A 26626-nucleotide genomic window follows, 5' to 3' on the forward strand; every position below is an offset into this window, starting at 1 on the left:
GCTAAACGGAGACTAGCCATCCATTGGCTAAGCCTGAAACCCCCTCTGACAGCAGACTGGCTGCATGATGTGACTAAATGGGCTGGTGGGGAGCGGGCCCATTTCTTCTTAAGACTTCAGCACTGTTGAATGAGAGAGACAGAGAGTGTGTGTGAGTGTGTGCGTATATATATATATATATATATATATATATATATATATATATATATATATATATATATATATATATTCCAAACGAACTTGTCATCCACTTCAGGATCACATAAGTCAAGCCACACCACCATCCTTTGTAACCGCCTTTATTCCGGCAATCAGAGGTAATATGCATGACGCGTTTCAACTCTAGCGAGTCTTTTTCAAATGCACCAAACAACGTGGCAGCCTCATAGTTCCTTTATATCCATTAATGAAAGAGTGATGAGGGTCACATGACATTCACTCGGTTTTCAAATTTTTAAAGGGGAACAGTGTTCATGGTAGTGGTCCCTTGCTGACAAATGTCTCTTTAATGTTTTCGGAACACAGTGCGTAGTTCACATTTTTTAATTCTTAAAGTTATTAAATGAACCTTCAAACACTTTGTTTAATTTTCTTGATAATGGATTGCACTGATAGGCGTTCCGTTTTGTTAAAGGACCACATTACCCATCATCCATCATAATAGTCATACAAAACCGTGTCCCTTCATCACTTGAATTGCTTTTATAAATGATATTAGTGCGACCTTACTTGCTGTTTGTCATTTCTGCCTTTCAGAGGATTAAATTCCATATGTGGCTAGGTTAAACTGCAAGCAAGCTTCGGTTTTGCCACTAGATGTAAACTTGTCTTTCTCGATTTTAAAATAGATCCCTTTGCCTTTCACTCCTTTTTCAAAGGCATGGTGTGCAAGGGTCAAATATATATATATATATATATTATCTACTGGTGGTCGCCAGTAGATAGCTATAGTTAGGACCTATTTTCTATAGGAAATCCGCAACATTCTATTGGGAATTTCTTTGGCGCCGATTGACGAATCGTCGCGAAATTCTCCAAACGTTTGGCCAGCTCTGCTCCGCTCCTACCATGAAAGTTTCGTGGTGATTCGTCAAGCAGGGGCCGAGAAAAAAGGGGGGTCCCAAAACACGTTTTCCCCATGCAATTTCCCATAGGATCTGTTGTCGCAGCTACAGCCCGAACCGCTGAACGGAATGACACCAAATTTGGCAAAGAGGTAGTCCTCAGTTCAGACTCGTGCCTTTTGCATATTTGGTGTGAATCTGTTCAGTAGTTCCTGAGAAAATTAGGGTAAAATAGTTAGTGATATCTATGGCCGCAGAGGATCCGCGGACCCTACCCGCACCGTACGCGAACCCTCCCCGAACCGAGCGCGCACCCTCCCGATCGCGCGCTGAATGCTAATTGGTTGTCGAGCGTCTCTCTAGATTCGAAACCAGGAACTGTTGGCGGCCATTTTCTACCTCGGTAGAAGCGAGGCTGAAGAAGCAAGGGGAATAAGTGTGTAAAACATATAAAGGGGGCAGAGTGGGAATACTCTGACCCTCTAGAGGTGCTTAGGGGGTCCCAAAAGGACACCCTGGGGCCCCCCTTTTTTTTTTTTCTAAAAGCGGATAAATGTGCGCACTGTGCGCGCATCCTATCGCGTTGGATGCACGGATTCTCTCGCGGTGGGTGCGCAGATCCACGGCAACGTTTTTTGAAAAACTACAAGAAGTCATTGGTTGTATAACAACTTTCTACACTGAAAGGTAGGGTGTATATTTTTGTTTTTTAAAGGTATGATTTTTATTGGTTAACAAAAACAGATTGTAAGGAACATTATATATGATAAGCTGATATGTTGAAAAGCCAAGCACACTTACTGTCTTGTGTAGGAACATTGTGTGCTGAACTTGTGACCTGTGAGCTCAGTGCAGTGTTCCATGACCTGTTTCTATGGTAACAGGCAGAAGGCAGATTGGGGGAAGGGTTGAAATGTATTTCAGTTGGAAAGGGTTGAAATGTTTAACCAATAGAAATGTGTGTTTGCTTTTGAGTTTATGTGCGAAGGATTGTGATTTGATGTTTACATGTATATGTATGGAAAATGAAAGGGAAACTTTTCCATTCTTTGCATTTGCTTAGAGGTGCACAGTGTAGAGATTCTGTGAAAGAAAATATGGTGAGTGATTGATATACTCCTTAATCTACAAAAGAACTTGAAAGATGAGTTATTTAATTGTGAGGGGATGTATGTGGACTATTTTGATTTTAATCAGACTAATGTATTTTTCCTGCTAAAGTGTAGGGAGTACTTTTTTCTCTACAATGTGTGTGCATGTAGAAACCATTCTGTGATTGGCATTTGTGTTTTTCATGTGTTTGTAGAGAGATAACTGTGCAGTTTTTATATTTTGGTAGAATTAGAAACCCGTCATTGTTTATGAATTTGTGAAATGAGTTATGTTATGTTTCTATACTAAAATGTAGTACTACTTCTAGATGAAGAAATGTGTTTTCATATAGTGCAAGGGATAGTGTTGTTTGTCTAGAATCACACAGTGAGTCTGTGTGCATTTGGGAACCACTGTGAGAGAAGCATTTGGTAATATTGTGTATTTGCTGACAGATAAGTGTTTTAAAACCAGTCAGGTTGTCAAGTTTTAGTAGCATTAGAAGCCAGTCTTTGCTTATGCGTTGATTATGTGTTGATTAAATGAGTCAGGCATTGACACTAAAGAGCAGTCGTGAAATATGTAGATTGTGTGCAGTTCCCTTATCACTTCCAGTGTTGTGAATGAGTTTTGGTAAACTCCTAGGGATACTGGTGCTTGTCTAGAATCACACTGTGAGTCTTTGTGCATTTGGGAACCACTGTGAAAGAAGCGTTTGGTAACATCGTGTATTTGCTGAGAGAAAACTAATTTAAAACCTGTCATGTTGTCAAGTTTTAGTAGCATTAGAAGCAGTCTTTGCTTATGTGTTGATTAAATGAGTGAGGCATTGACACTAAAGAGCAGTCGTGAAATATGTAGATTGTGTGCAGTTCCCATATCACTTCCAGTGTTGTGAATGAGTTTTGGTAAACTCCTAGGGATACTGGTGCTTGTCTAGAATCACACTGAGTCTTTGTGCATTTGGGAGCCACTGTGAAAGAAGCGTTTGGTAACATTATGTATTTGCTGACAGAAAACGGTTTTAAAACTTGTCATGTTGTCAAGTTTTAGTAGCATTAGAAGCCAGTCTTTGCTTATGTGTTGATTAAATGAGTCAGGCATTGAAACTAAAGAGCAGTCGTGAAATATGTAGATTGTGTGCAGTTGTCATGCTCCTGCACCTGCGGAGCCAAAGACACAGGCGCGGATATCGCGTTGTTCCGTTTTACGAACGAAGACGCAAAACTACAACTCCCAGAGGCTGGGCCATTTCCGGGTGAGGACCCGTATACCCCGGAAGTTATAATACCACATCCGGAACGAAGAGACGGTGCTTGACAATCCGTTCCGGACCCTGACTGCAAGCGGACGCTTTCTTTCCCGCAGAGAGAGAGAGCGGATTTTCGGCGTGGCCCACCAGAGAGGACTTCACAAGACTCGTGGTGCGGTGAGGACTTTACAAGAGCGGAGGTATCGTACCGTAACCTCCGATTTCCTAAGTATTTCTAACGCTGTCGATGTAGACAGAAACGCCCGTATTCCTTGATATCCATTCATACCCAGTGTCCATACCGAGTGAATAACGCTCCCTGTTTTCCAGCCCTTCACCCTGTACTAGCAGGGACCGTGTGCTGCAACTTCTAGAGTTCGAAGTTGGACTCCCCCGAAATATTCTTTTTACTCTCGGCTCCCTACAGCAGACCTTTTGAGCTGAACTAGCAGCTCACTTAACTCAGTGCTGCACGTGGGGGCTGGGACCAGTGAGAGACCCTACGTTTGTCCCCGTGAATTAACAGTGACCCCAAGTGTATGCATTATGCTCCTGTGGATTGTGAGGTAACAGCGCAGGCGTAACGCTTAGTACAGATGCTCAGTGGGGACAACAGACTCTCAGGTAATCCGATAACCAAGAAGGGGAAAACAGGGTTATTGAGGGGTTAGGAGGTCATACTAAGCTTCCTAAACGTGTCTTTCTGTGTACTCCCTACAGGCAGTTGAGGCTCCTTCGCAGACCAGACCCCCCCCAAGGCCAAGACCCTGCCTTACCGTTTTCTGTTCCTTGTCCCCCGGGTGCGTTCCCTCAGAGCTGTATCAAAGTACACTCTGGGGAGAGACGTGTCCGGTGGCGAAGGTATCATACTCGTCACAACATCGTCCCTGCTGGCTGCTACGCAGAGGTTAGTGGGTTCTATATCCTTCTTGAGCTACTGACACCTGACAGCAGTTCCCTTACCACTTCCACTGTAGTGAATGAGTTTTGGTAAGCTGCTAGGTATAGTGTTGTTTGTCTAGAATCACACTGTGAGTCTGTGTGTATTTGGGAACCACTGTGAGAGAAGTGTTTGGTGACATCGTGTATTTGCTGACAGATAAGTGTTGTAAAACATGTCATGTTGTCAAGTTTTAGTAGCATTAGAAGACAGTTATGGCTTATGCTTTCATTATATGAGTCAGGTATTCACAGTAAATTGCAGTTGTGAAATATGTAGATTGTGTGCAGTTCCCTTACCACTTGCACTGTAGTGAATGAGTTTTGGTAAGCTCATAGGGATAGTGGTGCTTGTCTAGAATCCCACTGTGAGTTAGTGTGTATTTGGGATCACTGTGAGAAGCATTTGGTAACATCATGTATTTGCTGACAGATAACTGTTTTAAAACCTGTCATGTTGTGAAGTTTTAGTAGGATTAGAATCCAGTCTTTGCTTATGCATTGATTAAATGAGTCATGCTTTGACACTGATGTGGTGTACTTAAATATGTAGATTGTGTGCAGTACCATTAACTCTTCCAGAGTAGTGAATACGTTTTGGTAAACTCCTAGGATAGTGTTGCTTGTCTAAAATCACACTGAGTCTGTGTGCATTTGGGTAAGGATTGTGAGAGAAGCATTTGGTAACATTGTGTATTTGCTGATATATACCTGTTTTAAAACCGGTCATGTTGTGAAGTTTTAGTACAATTAGAAGCCATTCTTTGCTTATGCGTTGATTATTTGTTGATTAAATGAGTCAGGCTTTTACATAAAAGTGCAGTCCTGAAATATGAAGATTGTGTGCAGTTCGCTTACCACTTCCACAGTAGTGAATGATTTTTGGTAAACTTCTAGGTATAGTGGTTGTTGTGTAGAACCACACTGTGAGTCTGTGTGCATTTGAGAACCACTGTGAGAGAGGCATTTGGTAACATTGTGTATTTGCTGACAGATAACTAATTTAAAACCGGTTATGTTGTCAAGTTTTAGTAGCATTAGAAGCTAGTCTTTGCTTATGCATTGATAAAATGAGTCAGGGTTTGACACTAAGGTGTAGTACCATGCACTATTCTGTTCACTGTGGCAGAACTGAAAATTTAAAAGTTTTACCTAAGCACTGTCCTAGAAGTAGTCTGATTATTTAGTCAGAATCTAAGTACCAAATAGACTGCTTCAAATGTCTATGCAGTATGCATGTAGTGTTCTAACATACTATACACTTGTCTTTTACACCTTCAATTCCCTAGTCAGTATCCATGCACTTCCAGGAAACATCCTGTCACTTCCTTTGCAGTCCTCTAGAGACCCATTCAACAGCATGTACTAATCCATTCACTGTGCCAAAACCCAAACACTTATAAATTCACCCAGACACTCTCTTTCCAGTACTCTAATGATTCAGTCACTGCCTAAGTATTCATGCAGAGAGCCAGGTCTTTGCATATGGACTTCTTCAAACCCCTATCCACTATGCATGCAGTCCTCTAAGCACTATGCATGCAGTCCTCTAAGCACCTACACACTTGTCTTTCACTCCTTCAATTACCCAGTCAGTATCCGTTCACTTCCAGCAAACACCCTGTCACTCCATTTGCACTCCTCTAGTGACCCATTCAGCATAATGTACTAATCCATTTATTGCGCCAATCCCTAATAAATTCACCCAGGCACTCTCCTTGCAGTACTCTAATCATTCAGTCAGTACCCAAGTACTCATTCAGTGACCCAGGCCTTAGTATATGGACTGCTTCAAACCGTTATCCACTATACATGCAGTCCTCTAACCACCTACACAATTGTCTTTCTCACCTTCAATTCCCTAGTCAGTATCCATACACTTTCAGGAAATACCCTGTCACTCCCTTTGCAGTCCTCTACTGACCCATTCAGCATCATGTACTAATCCATTCACTGTGCTAAAACCCAAACACTTATAAATTCACCAAGATACTATCTTTGCAGTACTCTAATCATTCAGTCAGTGCCTAAGTATTCATACACTGAGCCAGGCCTTAGCACATGGGCTGCTTCAAACCCCTATGCACTATGCATGCAGTCTTCTAACCACCTAGACACTTGTCTTTCACACTTTCAATTTCCTAGTCAGTATCCATACAGTCCAGCACTTGTGACTGCCTTTGCACTCCTCTAGTGAGTCATTCAGTACCAAGTACTAATCCATTCCCTGTGTGAAAAGCCTAGCACTAATAAATTCACCTAGGCACTCTCTTTGTTGTAGTCTAATCATTCAGTCAGTACCCAAGTAGTCATGCAGTGAGCCAGGCCTTCGCACATGGACTGCTTTAAATGCCTATGCAGTATTGATGCAGTCCTCTAATCACCTACACAGTTGTGTTTCACACCTTGAATTCCCTAGTTAGTATTCATACTCTTCTAGCAAACACCCTGTCACTCACCCAGTGTGTCTCCTTATAGTACTGTAATCATTTAGTCAGTTAGCATGTAGTCTTTTAGTGAGGTAGGCTTTAGGGCATGAACTGCTTCAAAGTAGTAGGCACTATGCATGTAGTGTTTTAACGATCGTCACACTTGTGGTTCAGGGCTTTAGTTTCTTAGTCAGTTTTTATATAAAATGTGTTTGTACAGTAATGGAATAGTATAAATTTGAAAGTTATTAATATACATTTATTTGTGATTCTTTTTTACAGATACAGAATAGGAGTGTTTCTCATCCGTTTGCACTTTTCTCGTGCAAGATTGTTTGGATGAAGGGTCCTTCGGTGTTTCATCATACTTGCCGTGCCGTACGAGTATTTCTTGTTAGGATCCCCTCGCAACAGAACTCTTTTGCAAATCTTGCATGTGACCAAGGTGGCATTGATCTTTGTTTGCCCCTTGGGAAAAGTAAATCATTTCCACACCACTGAAGGAAAACGTTGTGGGCGTGGTGCCTTCTGAAAAAAAAATTCCTCAGATTCGGTTAATATTTTAAAGCGGCAACAATTACAGTTTTTGTAAGTTAATCTTATAAAATTTTGTTAGCTGTATACATTTTATATATCTGTGATTTGTTTCTTGTGGTATTTTGTTAAGAATACCATGGTTTTTTTTTTTAACAATCTTTTTGATTTTGCAGGTCTGTCATCGACATCCGTGGTTCCCACAGGAGTGTTCCGCTTTGTTGTTTTGTATTATGGTTGTTACATTTTGTTTATTAGTTTATTGTTTATATTTCTGTTAATAAAAATATAAAGTTTGAAAATAGTTTAACATTTATATATTTATTATTATAAAAAATAAAGTTTGAAAAAAAAATTAATAATGTTTTTGGTTGTTCTATTAAGTGCTGTGTGACTCTTTCTTGTTCTTATTACTGTTATTTGATGGAGTCCACCATGGTGTTGAATTTTGGGGCACTTATCGCTGGAATACTAGTGATATCTGCAGTTTGCACCAACTTCTGAATAGTGTGTTAGATTTTTCTGAACTTTACTTCCGGTAAAGTGCGGATAATGAAATAGAGAGTAGCCGTTCCCGTGCAAAAAGGCATGAGGTGCACGTTTGCGATTTATTCTAAATACTAAAATCCTGTAATGTATTGCACTGAGGTATTGGCTGCACTTACAGTGTACACACGAAATCTATTAAGAAATCTCATTGTATTTATATTGATTGGGAATAGTGCGTCAGGTGCTGGATCTTGACGAGATACACTGCTCAGTTTGTATATTGTTCTGCACACGAAAAAAATCACATCACAACTTTCACAGCAATTGCAATGCGAAACAAATTCCGGCGATAAGACACGTTAGCACCAGGGATTTTACACCTACTTTCTGCTGGTGTTAAGCAGGACAACTACCTGCACCATAAAAGGGAACACAGCCAAGAGCCACACCAGAACACCCACAGGTGCCATAGAGTCAATGAGCATGATACAGGGATACCCATGAGGGCCAGAAGACTCATCGCAACAACTCCAGGACCACCAATGCCCCCCAAACCCATATCTTAGTAAGTGTGTCCCTGTGGTCATTGTCTTAGCATGATAGGCACGAGCCCTGCAACATCACAGTGTGCTGTCACCTCAGCGTTGGCAGTGAGCCTGGATATGTAGCTACGTACGCATCCTCCTGCATGCACAACTGGCGTGTGCTGGTCTGGGGTTCACAGGTCAGTGCAGGGGTGTGCCTATCCGGCAAGGGGAACGGGGTGTCTCGGACATGTCCGTGTACAGGAAGTGCAGTAAGTGTGTCTCTGTGTTCTGGTGTGGCCTGTTGCAAGAGCTGCAGCAGTCGATGTTGTAAAGTGGCATGCACCACCTCCAAACGGCACTGTGATGTTGTAGTTGGAATGTAGCAGGACATGAGCAAATAGGCATTACAATGGCGTGCCGTACGAGTGCACGAGATACAACAGCTCACCGTACAAAATTGTGGGGGCTCGTGGGAGGGAGGAGCAGCCGTTTGGCAACATGATACACAGTGAACTCGACTATGTGCCACATGCTGGGCATCTCATCCATGATGACCACGGTCGCATACATCCCACAACACGAACGACTGGCCTTTGTACACATCCTGTATGAATGCAGCGTGGTTTTCACTTCTATGCTCGTTCAGTGGTGTGATGTTGGCGGGTTGTGTGACTTGTGCTCCTTGTTGGTGTGTTTCATTTTGGACATTGTTAGTCTATATGTGTGTTGTACTTAATTGTGCATGTGTGCCATTCTGCGCATCTCCCCCCCTCCCCCCACTCCCTGCTTCTTCCTCTTCCTAGTGCTGTTGTGCCTATAATTTTGTTGCTGCACACATAAATACATGTAAACAATAAATTAGAATAGTTCCTTGATTCTTTTAGGTTTGAAAACTTCTCTATTGGTTTCTTTTTAATTTTCCATATGAACCGTTTTTTTAATATTCAACAACACATAGAAGTCAGAAGTGCAACGTATTCTAGCAACACACTTTCTAGAACATTCTACAACACGTGCAGGTTAAAAGTTTATCAATTTTTTAAAACTTAACGATATTTTTTTGTAACATTTTCTTGAATATTTAACGACACGTGCAGGTTAAAAGTTGATGATTGTTTTAAGTTCCAACAGTGCCTTCCAAATGCAAGTAGCAGGTGTGGTTGATTTGAGCAAATTTTATCCTATGATATGTACTCCACGTTGAAACTGCTTTTTCTTAACCAATCACAAAGATGCTTTTCCACAAAACTAATGTGCACCCTACTTTTAAAAAAGAATGCTTTTCATGATATCTTTAGAGATAAGTTATAGATAGGAATTAGCATTTAGAAAATCTTTGAAATTCACTGAAAAAACCATAGGTTTCAGGGGCGTTAAAGTTAGCTGGACATTTCCCTAGAACAAAACCCTAGAAGTTCCCCTGTTATAGTTAGTTCAGCTAACTATAACTCGTGCCCCCGCAATGCACTGCTGATGATGTCACATATTACATCACTCATGACATGGTCAGTGACATCACTGATGACATCACTGATGACATCATCCATGAGATAAATTACCGCATCTTCTCACACCCTAATATAACCTTTGATACACCGACTCAAAATTTCAGACTTCCATTCTCAAAACCATAGATACTCAAAAACCAATATCTACATACCCACTCATTAACTCTTAGGTCTACATACACCCCCACTCATTCACCTGTACAGTCACGCATACTTACAATCACTCCGTACAAGACTATCATATGCATTTATACACCTACATAGACACTTAACCACCACCAATCATCCATAGAGGTACTCTCACACCTAGTCAGTCATGCAAATAATTAATTACACTCCCATTTACACACCTATGCAGTTATAGACACTCAAGTCCACTTACTTATAAAAATAGTACCACATTCTTACGCTCTTATACAATCATTGATACAAGCACACACTTATCCATACAGCCACTCTCACAATCACACACTCTTACATATACCCACTTATATACTCTTACACGAATATATACTGCCTTTAACATATGTAGTTAGTCACAAATGTACCACTGAGATATACATTCAATCCCTAACACACCCATACATACACTCACTCAACTATACAGTTCATCACAGATGCACTCTTAAAACCATGCACCCATAGAATCACCCACTCACACATCTATGCACAGAGTCACACACAGCCTACGCACACAAACAGGCACCCATACAGATACTCAGACAACCAATCAATAACCCATATAGACACTCATATAGCTATTCACAAAACCATGCAGCCACTTATACACCAACACACAGACACAATCAGACATTCACACAGTTTAGTCACTAGTCTGCAGTAAGATACATTTAATGACTCACTTATAGAGTCAGTTACGCACCTAGAAAATCATCCATTCACACACTTGTACACCCACTCATTCTTCAACAGGCCTTTCAATATATATATTAAACATATTAAAACTTTACAGAAACAAAGACTCACTGGATGACGTAATCAGTGAGGTCATCAGTGATGTCATTTCAGATGTCATCAGTGATGTCATGAGTGATGTCACTGACCATGTCATGAGTGATGTAATATGGGACGTCATCAGCAGTGCATTGCGGGGGCGCGAGTTATAGTTAGCTGAACCAACTATAACAGGGGAATTTCTAGGGTTTTGTACGAGGGAAATGTCCAGCTAACTATAACGCCCCTGAAACCTATGGTTTTTTCAGTGAATTTCTAAGGTTTTTTAAATGCCAATTCCTAGCTATAACGCCCCTGAAACCTATGGTTTTTTCAGTGAATTTATATATATATACATACACACACACATGAATTTAAACAGGACTACAGTCCGAACCCCTGGAGGGAATTACATCAAATTGGGCAGAAAGGTAGCTTTTGGTTCAGAAAGCATGCTTTTTTTATTTGGTGTAAATCCATTCAGTAGTAGGAAAAATAAATTTTTATGAGGCGCTGACCCTCTGCAGATCCATCTATGGTGTATCCGTGGATCCATGTGCTAAAGCAAGGTACTGATTGGCTGACCACAACTTGATAGAAAAGTTTCAGCTGTCATTTTATATATCGGGAAATGGTCCCTGGGGCTAAACATTAGCATGCAAAGTAAATGAAAGGGTCAGGTTAGAGCTTTTCTGACCCCATGTATGTGTAATAGATATGTGAAAAGCATGTGCAATGGTCAGAAAAAATGCCTGATTTTTTTTTTGCCACACATGAGATCTGCAGAGCCATTGCAGGGCTTAGCGTGGGCCCCCGTGTAAATCTGCGACAGATTCGTAGACCTCGCCGTGAGTGGAAAAAATATATTCATACTCTGACAGCCAAACAGACATTCTCACATTCACTGTGACACCCAAACAAGACTCTCACATCCAGACAGACACTGTTTCAGACCTACTCTGACACCCATACAAACATTCCCAAACCCACTCACACGCCCAGACACTGTCACACCCACTCTGATGCCCATACAAACACTCACACACAAAGTCATAGATCCCGTGCGGACTCCCGAATCCACCACGAAGTTACCCAGGGGGTCTGCGCTGAGCGTTGGTGGGGATTTGCAAATTTGTGGAAAAAATAACCAAATTGTGCTTCTTCACAGAAAACATGGAAATGGTTAAAAAAATACTGACCATTTATATTTACAAAAGGATAGATGAAAGGAAGCCTGTGATTTGTTAACTAGAGCAGCATAAGTCAGAGCACATTGTGAGGAGTAGCCAACTGCTTTTATGCTAAGAGGGGAGGTGGTTTGCAGGAGTTCTAACTGAAGATTTCAAATGAAAACAGATGTTACCAGACATAGAAATAAAACTGAGAGACCAGCAAAGAGATTTTAGAAGTATGTTGAATATGTTGAAGTATATAAAAGTATATCTAGATAAAAAATAAGAAGTAAATGTCAGCTGAAAGAAAATGTGTAGCTTCTAGATACTATACTACAAGATAAAATAGAAGGGTGTTTAGATGAGAATATTAAGTAAAAACACAGTGAGCAGGAAAGCAGAATGAGGAATTGGTATACTGAATGAATATTAATTTCATTCTGCCAGTATGAATCAATGTTTTCGCAATTAGATGTGGGTGCTTGCTTATAGTATGTCATTTAATAGTATGTAATTTGCACATGCTCACACTGTCAGACAGGCACTTACACTCCCACAAAAGCACTTATGTACACATCACTCATATAGCCAGACAGTGACTGCGACACTCAGTCACACACCCATAAAACCATTCACACACCCATTTTCTCACTTGTACGTCCAAGTCTGAGAACTAGTTCACCCTTACAGCCTGGGAGGACATCCGCAGAATGCAATCTGCACCACAGGAAGAGTTTTAAGAGGACTATATCGGCACTCTTGGGAGAATCTTGATTGTAGTTGACCTTAGAATTAGGGACCCAAAGGGTAGTGGCTCGGAGAAGGAGGGAAGGGAGCAGAGAAATGACTGGGTAAAGGCTCCAGAGGAGAGAGTATTCTCCACAGAGAAAGAGTTCCCTATCGGATTTGATACAGAAAGTAGTGCCTCCTCTCAAACCCATCACCTGAGGACCCATTGACAGACAGGCTGAGAGGAGCCGGAGGCTCAGGCTGGGCCAGCTAGCTGCTGAGGAGAGAAAAGCTGAGGCTGAGAGTGGCTTGAAGGAGAAAAGAGTCTTGTTGGCTCATGAAGTTGTGATTGGTCTGAGCGCCATGGTTCAGTGCTCAGGCGGGGACAAGGCGCCTGGGCATCTTCTGCACCCAGGCTGTAATGCAGCCTGTGTGGAGAACATGCAAAGTGTGCATGACGGTTTGGCCAGTCCGAAATGGCATCCAAACCATCATGTGCACGTAAGAGAGTGCGAACCACTCCTCCTCCAGCTCCTCTGTCAGAGCCCACACCCGCCCCATCCCAGCTGAGCAACAACGGATAATTTAAATGATAATACCAATGAACTATTAGCATTTTTGCCTTTTTGACCAGCTCAATGGGGCGATGCTCCTCTGCCTTAGCAGAGGAACCGCCCTTAGAAACCACCCAAACAGCTTTAAAGCAATAGTTCAAATTATCCGTCTTGCAAAAAATAGATGTACATGCTGAAAACATAATGAGGAGCACTGAAGAGTGACATGTTGCCATGCAAAAAAATAACCTAATCATTGGGTGCAATTCAGATAAGTGTGGTCTCAAGCACAGAAAATAGCTAATTTTAAATACCATTATGGCTGTGTGGTGAAATTGAATTAGTAGAAGTCCATACCAATGACTATTGACATCACCCACAGAAGAATTTCAAGCTGTAAATCTCCTGTAGGCCACTGAATGAATGAATGTATGAACAGCATACACACATGGGATCCTGCTAAAGCTGGATTACCACTCTTAAAAGTGACATCTAAATCCTTGAGAAAAAGTATAACACATATGGTGAGGACATAGCAAGACCCTGAGGAGAGCTATGCAACCTTTCTTAAAGGGTATACATGCTCTTTTGAGCAAAATATAACAGATGTGTGGTGGGAAGAGTGCAGCATAGCCCGGTACTTACTCTTCTGTGTTTGAGGGTGATATACATTTCCACTAGGCCTCTTTGATACCTACGACTTCTGATATAAAGTAGCAAGGCAATTAAATGACAGTGTAATGTAGGCTAAAGGTGCGAGAACAAAAGTTATAAGCATGAAATTTCAGGTTTCTTCTTTTCCAAAGATTTACCCAGCTCACGATATTCTACTAATTCGTTTTATGGAACAATTGGTCAGTATACCATATGATTCTACCTGGATTTATCTGATCACCTAGGCACAGTAGGTCTGTCACTAGACATAGCCCAAACTACACCTGCTTTCAAATTATGAACTTTAAATCATAACACATTCTGGCTTTGTTGTGCACAAAATGTACTCCATGTGCCCGCCCTACAAATTACTCATCCAGCATCAGCTGTGTAGTACTTTCCAAAGACTTTCCAAATAGAAAGATGTACGAGTGCATCTCTTGATCACAGCATATTGAATAATTCAACCTGCAACCTTACTGTCCTCTCAAAATAGGCGAAGGCACATCATACTGGCTGTACACCGGTCTTTCTAAACCCCTGCACAGATGCAAACAAAAAACATGTTGTTCCTATCACCTGCTTCCCTGCACCAAAACATGCAGTGCAAATGACAAAGGGTAAAAGCCATTATGTATCATTTCTACTTTTTGACATTTCTAATTCTATGATATGGTGGCACAGATACCTTAATTTGCAAATCTTTTGTGTCCGCCATTAATGGAACGTCAATCTGAATAATACCATTCTCAGGAACTGTATGATGAGCAGGAGCAGTCTTCTCCCTCTCACTTTCATTTATCCTCCATCTTTGATTCTGGTGAGAAGTTGACTGCTCAACTGTGACTTGAACAGTATTTGCTCTCTCTTCTGTGGTCAGCCACATGTTGTCATGTCTCTTTATCTTTATCTAAGAAAAGACAAGAACATGTATAAGAGCAAGGGCACTCATAATACATTTGCAGTAACATAGTGTAAAGCGGAGGTTCTCAAACTCTATTGCTCTGAGCACCCTCTAAGCAAAATCTTTTGAAGTCGGGCCACCACCAAAACGTTAAGGCAAGCATTGGGGTGGGAGCGAGGTGGGGCACGAGGTGCAAATCTTATCACAAGGGCGGTAATTATAAAGTCATTTCTGGAATGTTGTTCTTTAGCTCATATGACATACTAAATTTGATATTTATAAAAGAGCAAATGCATAAAACAAAAACAGCATTGACCAAAAACACTACTTCTCATAATTGGAGTGCTGTAAGCCCCTTCCACACAAGGGCCCCACTACAACTGCACATGCTGCACTATTAATAGCTGAGGCCCTGAAAGCAGGCCATCTTCTCTGCGTGCCTCTTTTTTGAAGCAAGGGTGTCCACTACCCTAATGCTAGCAGGGGAAATGAAGCCCCAAGCCCACCTTTTTAAATAAGACATTCATAATTGTGACACATTGTGCCCCTCAGACCCCTGGGTCCCAGTACCACTGCACCTGCTTCACTAATCATAGCTACTGCCTCAAAAAGGTCTGAGTTAACAAAATGGGCTGCCATCTCCCACCATCGCTCTCACACCCATCTTTCTAATGCCTAAAACAAAGTGTCTCCTGCACTTCAATTTCCCCCTCCCTTGGACCTTTACTCCCAGGCCTAAAGCAACCCTTGCACAGCAAGTAACCGCTGGGACCTAATGCAAGTAATGAATGATAGTAAAACAGCCATAATTCTGCAGCTGCATCACCAATGATACATACAGCTCTACAAAGCAGGCTGCATATTCTGCCGACTCCACAGGGCCATCACTCCTAGGCCTGACACCCAAAGCAGTCTTTCGTCAAAAAAAAAGCTCAGGTCCAACGAGTTTGGGGCATCACATGGTGTTTGGAGTGACCCTGCCACTGTGCAGACATCCATCTGGACTACGTTACCCAGCATGCATCTGCCTGGGAGGATGTTCGCGTGATGCAGGTACACCTTTAATTGGAGGAGGGGGTGAATATTACCTGACTGGGAGTGGTCAACTGCATTCTGCCTGAACCCCAGAGAGACAATGGAGTCCGTGAGACCGGCACAAAGGAAAGCCAAGAATGGCTGAAACGCATCTGCCTAAGCGTTTCAGGGACTGCCACAGTGTAATTTTCAAATAAAGACTTTTGAAAGACCCCGGAGTGTGTCAAGCCTTACCTTACCTGGAAGAAGGCAGTGGTCGTTGTGTTTCATCAGCAAGCAGGTCGCCGACGTGCAGCACACCCTCTCGGTCAGGAGCACCGCGGAAGACCAGCAACCCTGGACGCTTGCACTGGAATGCAAATACGCGGAGCCCCCCCAGCAGCTGGTAACACCACTTGGTCGCATTTGCTGCAATGGAAAGAGAGGAGGCAGCATCTAATGCCTGAATAAGGGGATGGCAGGAGGCTTTGTTTCATCCAACTGGGCACTCAAGCTGGACTGTAGCTCAGGTCCAACGAGTTTGGGGCATCACATGGTGTTTGGAGTGACTCTGCCACTGTGCAGACATCCATCTGGACTACGTTACCCAGCATGCACCTGCCTGGGAGGATGTTTCACGTGATGCAGGTACACCTTTAATTGGAGGAGGGGTCGAACACCACCTGACTGGGAGTGGTCAACTGCATTCTGCCTGAACCCCAGAGAGACAATGGAGTCCGTGAGACGGGCACTGAGGAAAGCCAAGAATGGCTGAAACGCGTCTGCCTAAGCGTTTCAGGGACTGCCAGAAGCACACAAGTGTAATTTTTAAATAAAGCCTTTTGAAAGACCGCAGAGTGTGTCAAGCCCCACCTTACCTTGAAGAAGGCAGTGGTCGTTATATATATATATATATCACCAAAACTTCCTCCAAGCATGAAAGAAGAAAGGGACACAGCTGGGCTCGTCTGGACTCTTTATTCGCAAGAATTCGGCATGACCGGTTTCGGCGCACAGCCTTTATCAAATGCCTCAGTCCATTGAAAAGAAACCCCTTCTCGTCGTGCTGATTCCCTGTAGTCCCGTGCCACGAACTACTGGTCCCATCATGCACCTGATTGAAGTGTTTCGAGCTGCAGCAAAGGTCTTTAACAGATATGCTGGGGGAATAAGCGTCCTTGGGTCCCCTACTTCCCACCTCTCTCACCAAGCGGCACCTCAGCTGGAGACACAACTGTCATGAATGTGCCTCTCCACACAATGTTGAACCGCAAATCAGCAGCAGCAAATCGGTAACACCAGGTGAGTAGGGGGTCATGGATTTTCCGATACCAAGGACACAACTTCAGCTTCCACTCGTAGTTTCCACTTGCCAGTGTATTCAATGACCACATCAAGGAAGGGTCCCTTTAAGCGCACCACAGGCTGTGCGCAAAATATCACCAAAACTTCCTCCAAGCACGAAAGAAGAAAGGGACACAGCGGGGCTCGTCTGGACTCTTTATTCGCAAGAATTCGGCATGACCGGTTTCAGCGCACAGCCTTTATCAAATGCCTCAGTCCATTGAAAAGAAACCCCTTTGAATGTTCAAAGAGCTCCTCCCACCCAAATAGTGAAGGGCCCAGCTGTAACTCGTTGTGCTGATTTCCTGTAGTCTTGTGCCACGAACTACCGGTCCCATCATGCACCTGATTCAAATGTTTTGAGCTGCAGCAGAGGTCTTTAACAGATATGCTGGGGGAATAAGAGTCCTTGGGTCCCCTACTTCCCACCTCTCTCACCAAGCGGCACCTCAGCTGGAGACACAACTGTCATGAATGTGCCTCTCCACACAATGTTGAACCGCAAATCAGCAGCAGCAAATCGGTAACACCAGGTGAGTAGGGGGTCATGGATTTTCCGATACCTCGGACACAACTTCAGCTTCCACTCGTAGTTTTCACTTGCCAGTGTATTCCATGACCACATCAAGGAAGGGTCCCTTTAAGCGCACCACAGGCTGTGCGCAAAATATCACCAAAACTTCCTCCAAGCACGAAAGAAGAAAGGGACACAGCGGGGCTCGTCTGGACTCTTTATTCGCAAGAATTCGGCATGACCGGTTTCGGCGCACAGCCTTTATCAAATGCCTCAGTCCATTGAAAAGAAACCCCTTTGAATGTTCAAAGAGCTCCTCCCACCCAAATAGTGAAGGGCCCAGCTGTAACTCGTTGTGCTGATTTCCTGTAGTCTTGTGCCACGAACTACCGGTCCCATCATGCACCTGATTCAAATGTTTTGAGCTGCAGCAGAGGTCTTTAACAGATATGCTGGGGGAATAAGAGTCCTTGGGTCCCCTACTTCCCACCTCTCTCACCAAGCGGCACCTCAGCTGGAGACACAACTGTCATGAATGTGCCTCTCCACACAATGTTGAACCGCAAATCAGCAGCAGAAAATCGGTAACACCAGGTGAGTAGGGGGTCATGGATTTTCCGATACCTCGGACACAACTTCAGCTTCCACTCGTAGTTTCCACTTGCCAGTGTATTCCATGACCACATCAAGGAGGGGTCCCTTTAAGCGCACCACAGGCTGTGCGCAAAATATCACCAAAACTTCCTCCAAGCACGAAAGAAGAAAGGGACACAGCGGGGCTCGTCTGGACTCTTTATTCGCAAGAATTCGGCATGACCGGTTTCGGCGCACAGCCGTTATCAAATGCCTCAGTCCATTGAAAAGAAACCCCTTTGAATGTTCAAAGAGCTCCTCCCTCCCATACACATATATATAGATATTGTAGTCACTCGTGAGTTAAGCAAAAGCGGACACCCAAGTGAATGAACAATAAATGGCCCAGAGAGATATTAAAACATTAGGGCCCCTATTAAAACACAGAATCATCAACAATAGTGGTCTCTCAAATGCGAATCACCTATGAATGCACCCACCAACAATAAATCCCGATCTAGAAAGCTTTCAGCCAAATCCACACAACAAGTATGTCCACCAAGACAATTCAAAACATCAAACACTGCTGACAAGCATGATGGTAGCAGAACAGCACACAAGCAATAACATCAAAAGCCTAACTATATAATCCTGCTCTGAAAATATTTAAGTAATATACTAAGCATTATATTTAGTGGAAAGCATGTGTCTGTTGGGGTTCAAGGACCCAGCAGCACCTTGCTCATTAATGGCGACAACAATCTGGATATCTTCTTCACCTGCTATCTCAAGGTCAGATGCCTGTAAAAATGCACACCTTTCTTAGACTAACCACAGGCTGACACAAGCCCAGTTGGTGACTAAGACGGCACGACTGCCTTACAGAGACAACACTAGTAATACTCATAAAACCAGTGAGCCCAGTAGCCGTAATTATTAACCCTGGGCGTAGTGGGCGTAGTGGGGCTATGCGGAGCATCACAGAGTGGAGGCAAATCTACGCACACCCGCGCACTCTGCGTAGCCCCACTACACGCCACCCGCCTCCCTCCCGCCCGCTTTTAAAATGCATTGAGAATGATCCTAAACTTTTGAAAAACAAGCTTAAAGTAATTTAAATAACTTACCTGAGCTGCGGCGTCCCGGGGCTCCCTCTTTCTTATCTCGCCAACTTCTTCCTCACAAATGCGCATGCACGGCCGCCCGCGCATGCACATTTGTGGCGGCTTCAAGTTCCCAGTCCGGCCCTGATTGTAGTTAATTCCTTTCGTTGCGCACTAGCCCTAGATAGAGGCCTATTACCCTAAATGTATATTGGATTCGGAGGTGTTTGCGTTATGTGGGCAGGGTATGGTGGGGGAGTTAAATGTCCGGAAATGTTCAGTTTATTCTTGCAAGCTGGGGATACAGGAACAGGGCTGGACTGCCCGATTTACCCACGGGGCATTTCCATTGTGGGCTGGAGGCACCCCTAAAGAGACTGCTACTTCCTGCTGAAGAAAGGCAGTCATTTAAAAACATGTGACCAGCGTTACAAAGAAATACTAGCAATGGTTGGCCAACTTAAGGAGAAAACTTCCTTACTTCGGTATTACTGAAACTATCACAAACTGCATTCACTGGAATGCAATGGGGACCTTATGCTCAGATGCCACCTGTGTGCTCCCTCCCCCTGCACTGTTAAGGCTCCGCCTGGACTGACTGGCCCGACAAGCCTTGAGATGCCCCTGTGCACTTTGCAGTAGTACTGCCCTGATAAAATACAAGCAGCATCTCTAGCATCCTTGAAGAAGGGCAATCACCCGGAAACACGTGTCCAGCAATTGACAAAAAAAGCAGCATTGAGAAATCAGCTAATGGTGAACACTGTCTTACTTGGGAGTTGCTGGAAATATCACTTAGTGCATTAATCAGAATACAATAGGAAACCAGCAGCTGGGAGCTTCCTCCCAATTCACTAACAACAAATATATTTACATATGGAAATCGGCACAGTCACTGACCCACGCCTGTCCCCAGTCAGCATGCATTGATGCACAGCTTGGCTTGTTCTTTGTAGCAGCCAGAATGGACTGAATGCAGGATAGAACGGCAGGCGACCAACCGGCTGAGAGGCCAATGATATGAAATAGCCTGCTCAGGCACCACGTAGCACTTAAGACAATGTACATCTACCAAGAAAAGTTGGTTTTGAGATATAGAGCAAAGTGCACAGTGGTTTTGTAAGGTCCGAGAATTTCGCCTGACAATTAATTGCGCACAAAAGAAATGGCCTTCGCTGAACAGAATGAAAAACAGTCTTACCTTAGTTGTGAAGTTTAGTGAGGGTTTCAGCACTGCTGGATAGTCAGAAAATTCAATGATGTAATCGTGCTCAGTAAACATGATTTGGCTACTTGTATTATGCGAAATTCCTGTGTCGACAAAACAGATAATGTTAAAAAAAAAAGTTTAGAAAAGCGTTAAAAACGACATGTGGCCAACAATTTTACATTAGATTACATGCATATTCTATTTTTTGGGTGTTTATTTAAGCAGGTAGGTTGCCAGATAATCTACTGGAGTCCTGAACAGAAACAAAGGGACTGATTTAGATATAGGGGGACATAATGGAATTTATTTTTCGGCGGACAGGATATCCGTCACCATTATTTATGGAGTAACACATCCGCCAAGTTCTAAATCACTCCATAGGCATTAATCTGCATTGTTTTCCCTGATTCGCAAGGATTAAAAACTCACATTTAGCTAACTGCACCAAACATATGGAAACTGTGAGAAGGGGGAGGAGGCAGGGGGGTGGATGCCAGGTGGGTTAGATAGCTGGGTTTGATAGGGCAGGGGGAGAAGGAAAAAGATGCTCATCCTTGCTGGAAAAAAACTTAATAGGGACAGAGACTTGGTTGCTTTTGTAGCCAAAGCTTCAAGTGCTTTTATTGGTTGACTGTTCTGAGCAGTGAAATCAGGTCTGATCTTCCTGCTTCTAAGTGGAGCGGAGTTCCATACAGCAGTGGTTCTCAACCTTTTGACTTCTGGGGATTAATCATTACTGGAATCCGAGGACCCCCCTTGAATCATTATTGGAATCCGGGGACCCCTCATTGAGTCATGAGTGCTAGCTGAGGGCCCCAGCCTAAACATTGTCGATGATTTGAACCGCAAAACAATACACAAAAATACAGGAAAAAACATTCAAACAAATAATGACACATTTTATTTAATTCACAAACCCATAAATACATTTTTTTTTTAATTCACAATTTATTTTAATATGAAAGTTGGAGCTTTGCTAAATTCAATTGAGGCCAGTCATCCATACAATATTCTCTTTGATGTATTTGAACTGCGCCGACAAATCAATCTGAGGATACAAATTTAATTTTTAGCTCCAATTTTAAATTCCTTCACTTTTACAGTACATGAAAAAAATTTAAATAGTACATTTACCTTTTTCATTTATAGAAACTTTATTAATCTGCTAATATTATTTAATTTTCCCCGGACCACAGTTTGGGAACCACTGCCGTACAGGAATTGCGTATTGCACAACTTGCAATTAGGACCATAGCTGAAAGTGGAACACTGAGTAAGATTCAGAAGAAGGCGTTCCAGCTGGACTTTTAATCATGCTATACAAACCTATTGATTCACAAAATTCAATTCAGTGCATTCATATCAATTCAGGTACTGCTAAATTCAGCGTGGTGACTTTTATATGTATAACACTATGCATTATAACCCAGTGGTTTCTTAAAGATCATCTTAATTTAACTCATACTTGCCATTAAATATTGAATTAGTAGAATATTCTAAAAAGAAATTATTTGAAAAAGTAGTGCCGAACAATTCTCTTTACACTCCAATTTTGTAGACAAAGTGGCCTTTGGCTTTACAGGTGGTTTTGAAGGAACATTAATGAAATATTAAAATACTTCAAAGTATGCCTTTGTACCCAGGAGCATTATAGTGCACCAGGCAAATACTGCCCCAATCTCACCTGGCTGCCTTTGCAAAATCCACAGGATCCTCATGCAACATGTTATTGTTTCGCAAGTTCATCACTCTCTGTCCACATGCCCCAAGTTCCGTACCTGTCCATGTGTTTCGGCCTCTCAGTCTGCCATTATTCCCACACACCCTGTGCTGTTTGCTCATGGTACTAACTTTCTCACCTGCACTGCCACTGCCATTGCCATGGACACAATCTGTTCATGTGGCAAGCAGACTAACTATATGCCACATACTAATGACCTATTATGCAAGTGAAGCATTCAAAAAATTGAGAGAACGTAATTTTTAGGCACCAACGATTGGAATGCAAGACTATTATCTAATTGTCTTCCTATTCTTTCATGAAAGAGGTGGATTGCACTTTCATTTCTTACCTAGAAGCATGGTGATTGATGCGACCAGTGGCAATCCTATCAGCAGTATTGGATCCAGCAGTTGTAAGACTTCTAGGTTGTTTGAAATCATTTGCAGTTGTTTGTGCTACCATTAAACAAAGTGAAGGAATAGTGATGGGTCATACTTTAATTGTATAAGTTCCACACTCGGTGGAGAGTCTGTTGACCTGAACGAGAACTCAGCACATGACAAACAGTAGGCTGACTTTGTTACGAGCAAGTTATACCTTCAGCTGAAAGCATTGCTATTAAGAAGACGCAATGAGGATGTTACCGACTAAATTAACCTATGTGGAAAAACTTGCCGGAAATATGTGGATGAGGGTCTTGAAGTAAGTCCTCTACACTATTTCCTAAGAATTCTGTTTTATGCTTTGGTTCACTTACATGGATTATGTATAATGGTAGGCAAAACCCATGAACATAATTTTCACTGTTTATAGCACAAGCCATGTTAAAAACCTTCCTCAAAACGAAGGGAATTCATACAATTAGCTCACATGTAGGCACAACAGAATTGTGTAATTATCTACATCACTAATTGTGTGGCATGCTTCAAATATTGTATAGCCACACACACTTTTGCCACACTAGATTTTCCTAATTTTTGATGCCTTGCACATCCACTGCTCAAAACAAAAGAAGTGTAATATTTCATAGAAAATACCTGTAAGTGTTTCAGTGACCACAGCTACAATATCCAAATACATTGTAGAAAATCTGACACCACGCCTCTCTTTATAAAATTTGATTAATTCATTTATCTCTGCAGTGTCAAAGGAGAACTTCACAGATCCGTTTATCTAGAACAAATGACAAGTTTTGTTTTAGTTCTCTTTGTGTAAAAAAAACGTCGTTAATATAAATAAAATATGTCTACAGGCCAGCATTTGGGATACCAAATATTTACAGATGTGAATATGGATTTTTGTCTATCACAATAGCTTTGCAATAGCATCTACCTCTAGAACATTGGAATATATAAACACATGCAACAGCCATAAAGAACATTCTGAACTGTGTTGGGAGTTACATTTCTTTTGCCATTGGTCCTGTTGCACCACTCGGGGTCACATATGTTAAAAAGGCTACATGTGAGGGTCTACAGATATTCAGCAGAATATAATTTATCCCATGAACTTGAACTTGGCATGTGTCAGTGCACCTTTTTGTGTTTGCCTTTGTGCAAAACTTCAAATTTCCCAGTTCCTCTTTTCGCCTCTCCGTAGCCCAGGTGATTGTGGCCCCGCCCACCGGAGCAGAGACCTCAGTGGAAACTCGAATGGCGCCCGTCCGGGAGAAGCAAAGTCGAGCGCTGAGAGAACTCAAGCTATGAGCTAGGGGCAGGAATCCCTTAGAGCGGCGACCGCAAACCAGCGGGGGAAGAAAAAGCAATAAGACAAAACTGGATGCCTTAGCTTGGAGTGTGGATCGATTTCAAGGTAGCGGAAAACGGCGGAGGGCGGCTGAGGGCTTGTACTATCGGAGGCTGAGCACTGAAACGCTGCTGCGCTCTGCGCTCGATGAAGGTAAGAGTGCAAAAAAAGAGCTTTAAAGCACGGTTTGTTGCCCGGCCGTTTTGCTTGCCCGAGGTCTTCGGAGACAGAGTTTGGCAGAGTCCAAACTAAGTTAAGCAGTGACATTACCATTGCCAGTACCATTGCTAACGGAACAAGAGCGACACAGGGGGGCAAACTCTTAATGAGCTAAGCAGGCACTTTGCGAGCAGTGGCAGCTGCAGCAAAGGAGATATTAAGAGGGTGGGTGGGGAAATGTATCACGCCGCTGTTGGGGTGTGCCTAGAAAAGAACTCTGTGCCCAAGGACCCAGCGCCGACCGGATTGGTTGCCCCTCCCCCAGGTGAACGGGGGCTACAAACACCTCTTGCACTTCCCGCGAAACGCATCGCGCCGTTGTTGGGGTGTGCCTAGTAAAGAACTCTGCTCCCAAGGACCCAGCGTCGACCGGATTGCTTGCCGCTCCCCCAGGTGAACGGGGGCTACAAACACCTCTCGCGCTTCCCGCTTCGCGGGAAACACATCGCGCCGCTGTTAGGGTGTGCCTAGTAAACATCTCTGCGCCCAAGGACCCAGCGCCGACCGGATTGCTTGCCCCTCCCCCAGGTGAACGGAAGTACTTAATTGACCGGTTCCTCCCGCTGCGCGGGATGCGCGCGGGCAGGCGCCGGGCTAAGCCCGTGCAAAGGGCAGGCCGTCTGTGACCGTCAGGGGCCATCAGGGGCCAGAAGAGGCCGGGACGGGCCTACCCCCAAGGCTGGACAACATAGGGATTGAGGTGGTCGAATTGGACATATGAACTTTGGTAATGTTTTAACTAGTCAGTCAATTATTATTTCTGTGATAACTCTTATTTGTTAACTTATAGTACGTTTATATGCTTTTTTCATTAGTATTCTAAGTAGTTTTAAATTATATTTTGTAGTACTTTTCTTTTTTTACATTTGATGTGAACCTTTTGATCGGAATTATGGGCAAAACCATTCCCCCATCCACACGTCCTATTACACGCCAAACAGCCGTCTCAACAACACCACTCCCAAGCCTAACTGCAATAGACAAAATGCTTCAAAAGACTATTGGGGTGGTAGCTTCGGCCATAGAAAACAGCGAAAGGCGCCTCTCGTTGACACCTACTATACTACCTAATACGCCACCTGGGAATGTCTCTTTAGCCACAGCGAACTCTCCTGACTCGCTGTTAGCAACCTCCTTTGCGGACCTTCCGTGCGCTCAGATAGAGTCAGAGGTAGGCTCTAGTAGTAATCTTCCTTCCCCCTCTGGCTCGTCAGGTAGTTAACAAGCCATCTAAGAACTGCCCTAGAAAAAAGAAGCCTAAACCACAAAAAAAAGCCGCTAGGCCCACCACACCTGCCTCTGACACTCCACAGCCGGATGCAGGGCTCTCTTTTTCCACTCTAGCTCCTCCTCTGTGGGCTACCCACTTAATTGATTTGCAAGCTCATATGGAACAACTTATCAAATCTCAGTTTAAAACCCTGATGAGTAGAATTGATAAAGTTGTGTCCATGATAAATACAAAAAGTGGCGTAGCCCCCCAGTTAACATCGCCGACTAGGAATATTTTCCTGACTCCGGACGTAGTCAATGCTAAACTGACAATCCAAGACCAAAGTCAAGGTGTAGTACCTCGACCAGATAAACGGGAACAAGGGCTAGGTCCATCGTCTGTGACCAATTGTCCTACTGGACCTACTAATTTCTGCCCCGCCATTTTCTCTAGCGGACACTCAAGTATAGCGGGTCTTTGCACCAGTATCCCGACATCAACCTCAACGGGAATGAATAAACAGCTGCCAATTCGAGGAATGGTACCACATAAGTCTACACCTAAACTGCCAGCCAATACCCCCAAACAATTACCACCCTCCATCCAGCTACCTCCAGAGGCCTCACTCTACGTGGTGGTACTATCTGGAGTTCCGCCATTGGCAGAAGAGCGAGGCGAAACGTTCACCGAGCTAAAGAATAAAATCATATTCTGGTTGAACAAATGCAGGCCACTAACGAATTCAGGTCAAGGGGAAATATTATTTGCCAGAAGAGTTAGTTGGATAGGGAATAATACTAAAGATATTGGTGGGGATTGTGTGATCATTAATTTTAGAGATATAATCATATACTAGAATGGGGCGGACCCTGTCATCAAGGTCCGATTACCCCCCTTCACTTAGGGTATTTTTACCCACAGGAAAGGTTCCCTGGTGGTTTTGGAGCACCCTACTATCATAAGGACGGTGAGAGGTCTAAATATAATATACCTGTGGAAAATAGATTTAGTGCTTTGAATAATGTGGATTGACTAGCCTCCTCCCCTTGGCACAATGATATAGATCGTATTCCAGCCGAGTGCCCGGAGGTGGAGGCGGGTGAGAGGAAAGGGGAGGAGCTCCCTCACACCGCAGGGGGGGCAGTACTTGTGGATCCACTGCCGCC

At 43.2% G+C, this 26626-nt stretch overlaps 1 protein-coding gene across 1 annotated transcript in view; it reads right to left on the reverse strand.

Annotated features, from left to right (window-relative positions):
* The window catches only part of CD109 (CD109 molecule), a 750032-nt gene that overhangs the window by 539731 nt on the left and 183675 nt on the right, over positions 1-26626 (reverse strand). The window contains exons 9-11 of the mRNA XM_085610953.1: positions 23320-23455; positions 20551-20660; positions 14586-14807 (exon numbers count right to left, since the gene is read on the reverse strand). Coding sequence (XP_085467079.1) covers positions 14586-14807; positions 20551-20660; positions 23320-23455 — 468 coding nt within the window. The remainder of the gene's footprint in view (positions 1-14585; positions 14808-20550; positions 20661-23319; positions 23456-26626) is intronic.

Source organism: Triturus cristatus, chromosome 6 (genome assembly GCF_964204655.1).
Source record: "Triturus cristatus chromosome 6, aTriCri1.1, whole genome shotgun sequence".
Lineage (NCBI taxonomy): Eukaryota > Metazoa > Chordata > Amphibia > Caudata > Salamandridae > Triturus > Triturus cristatus.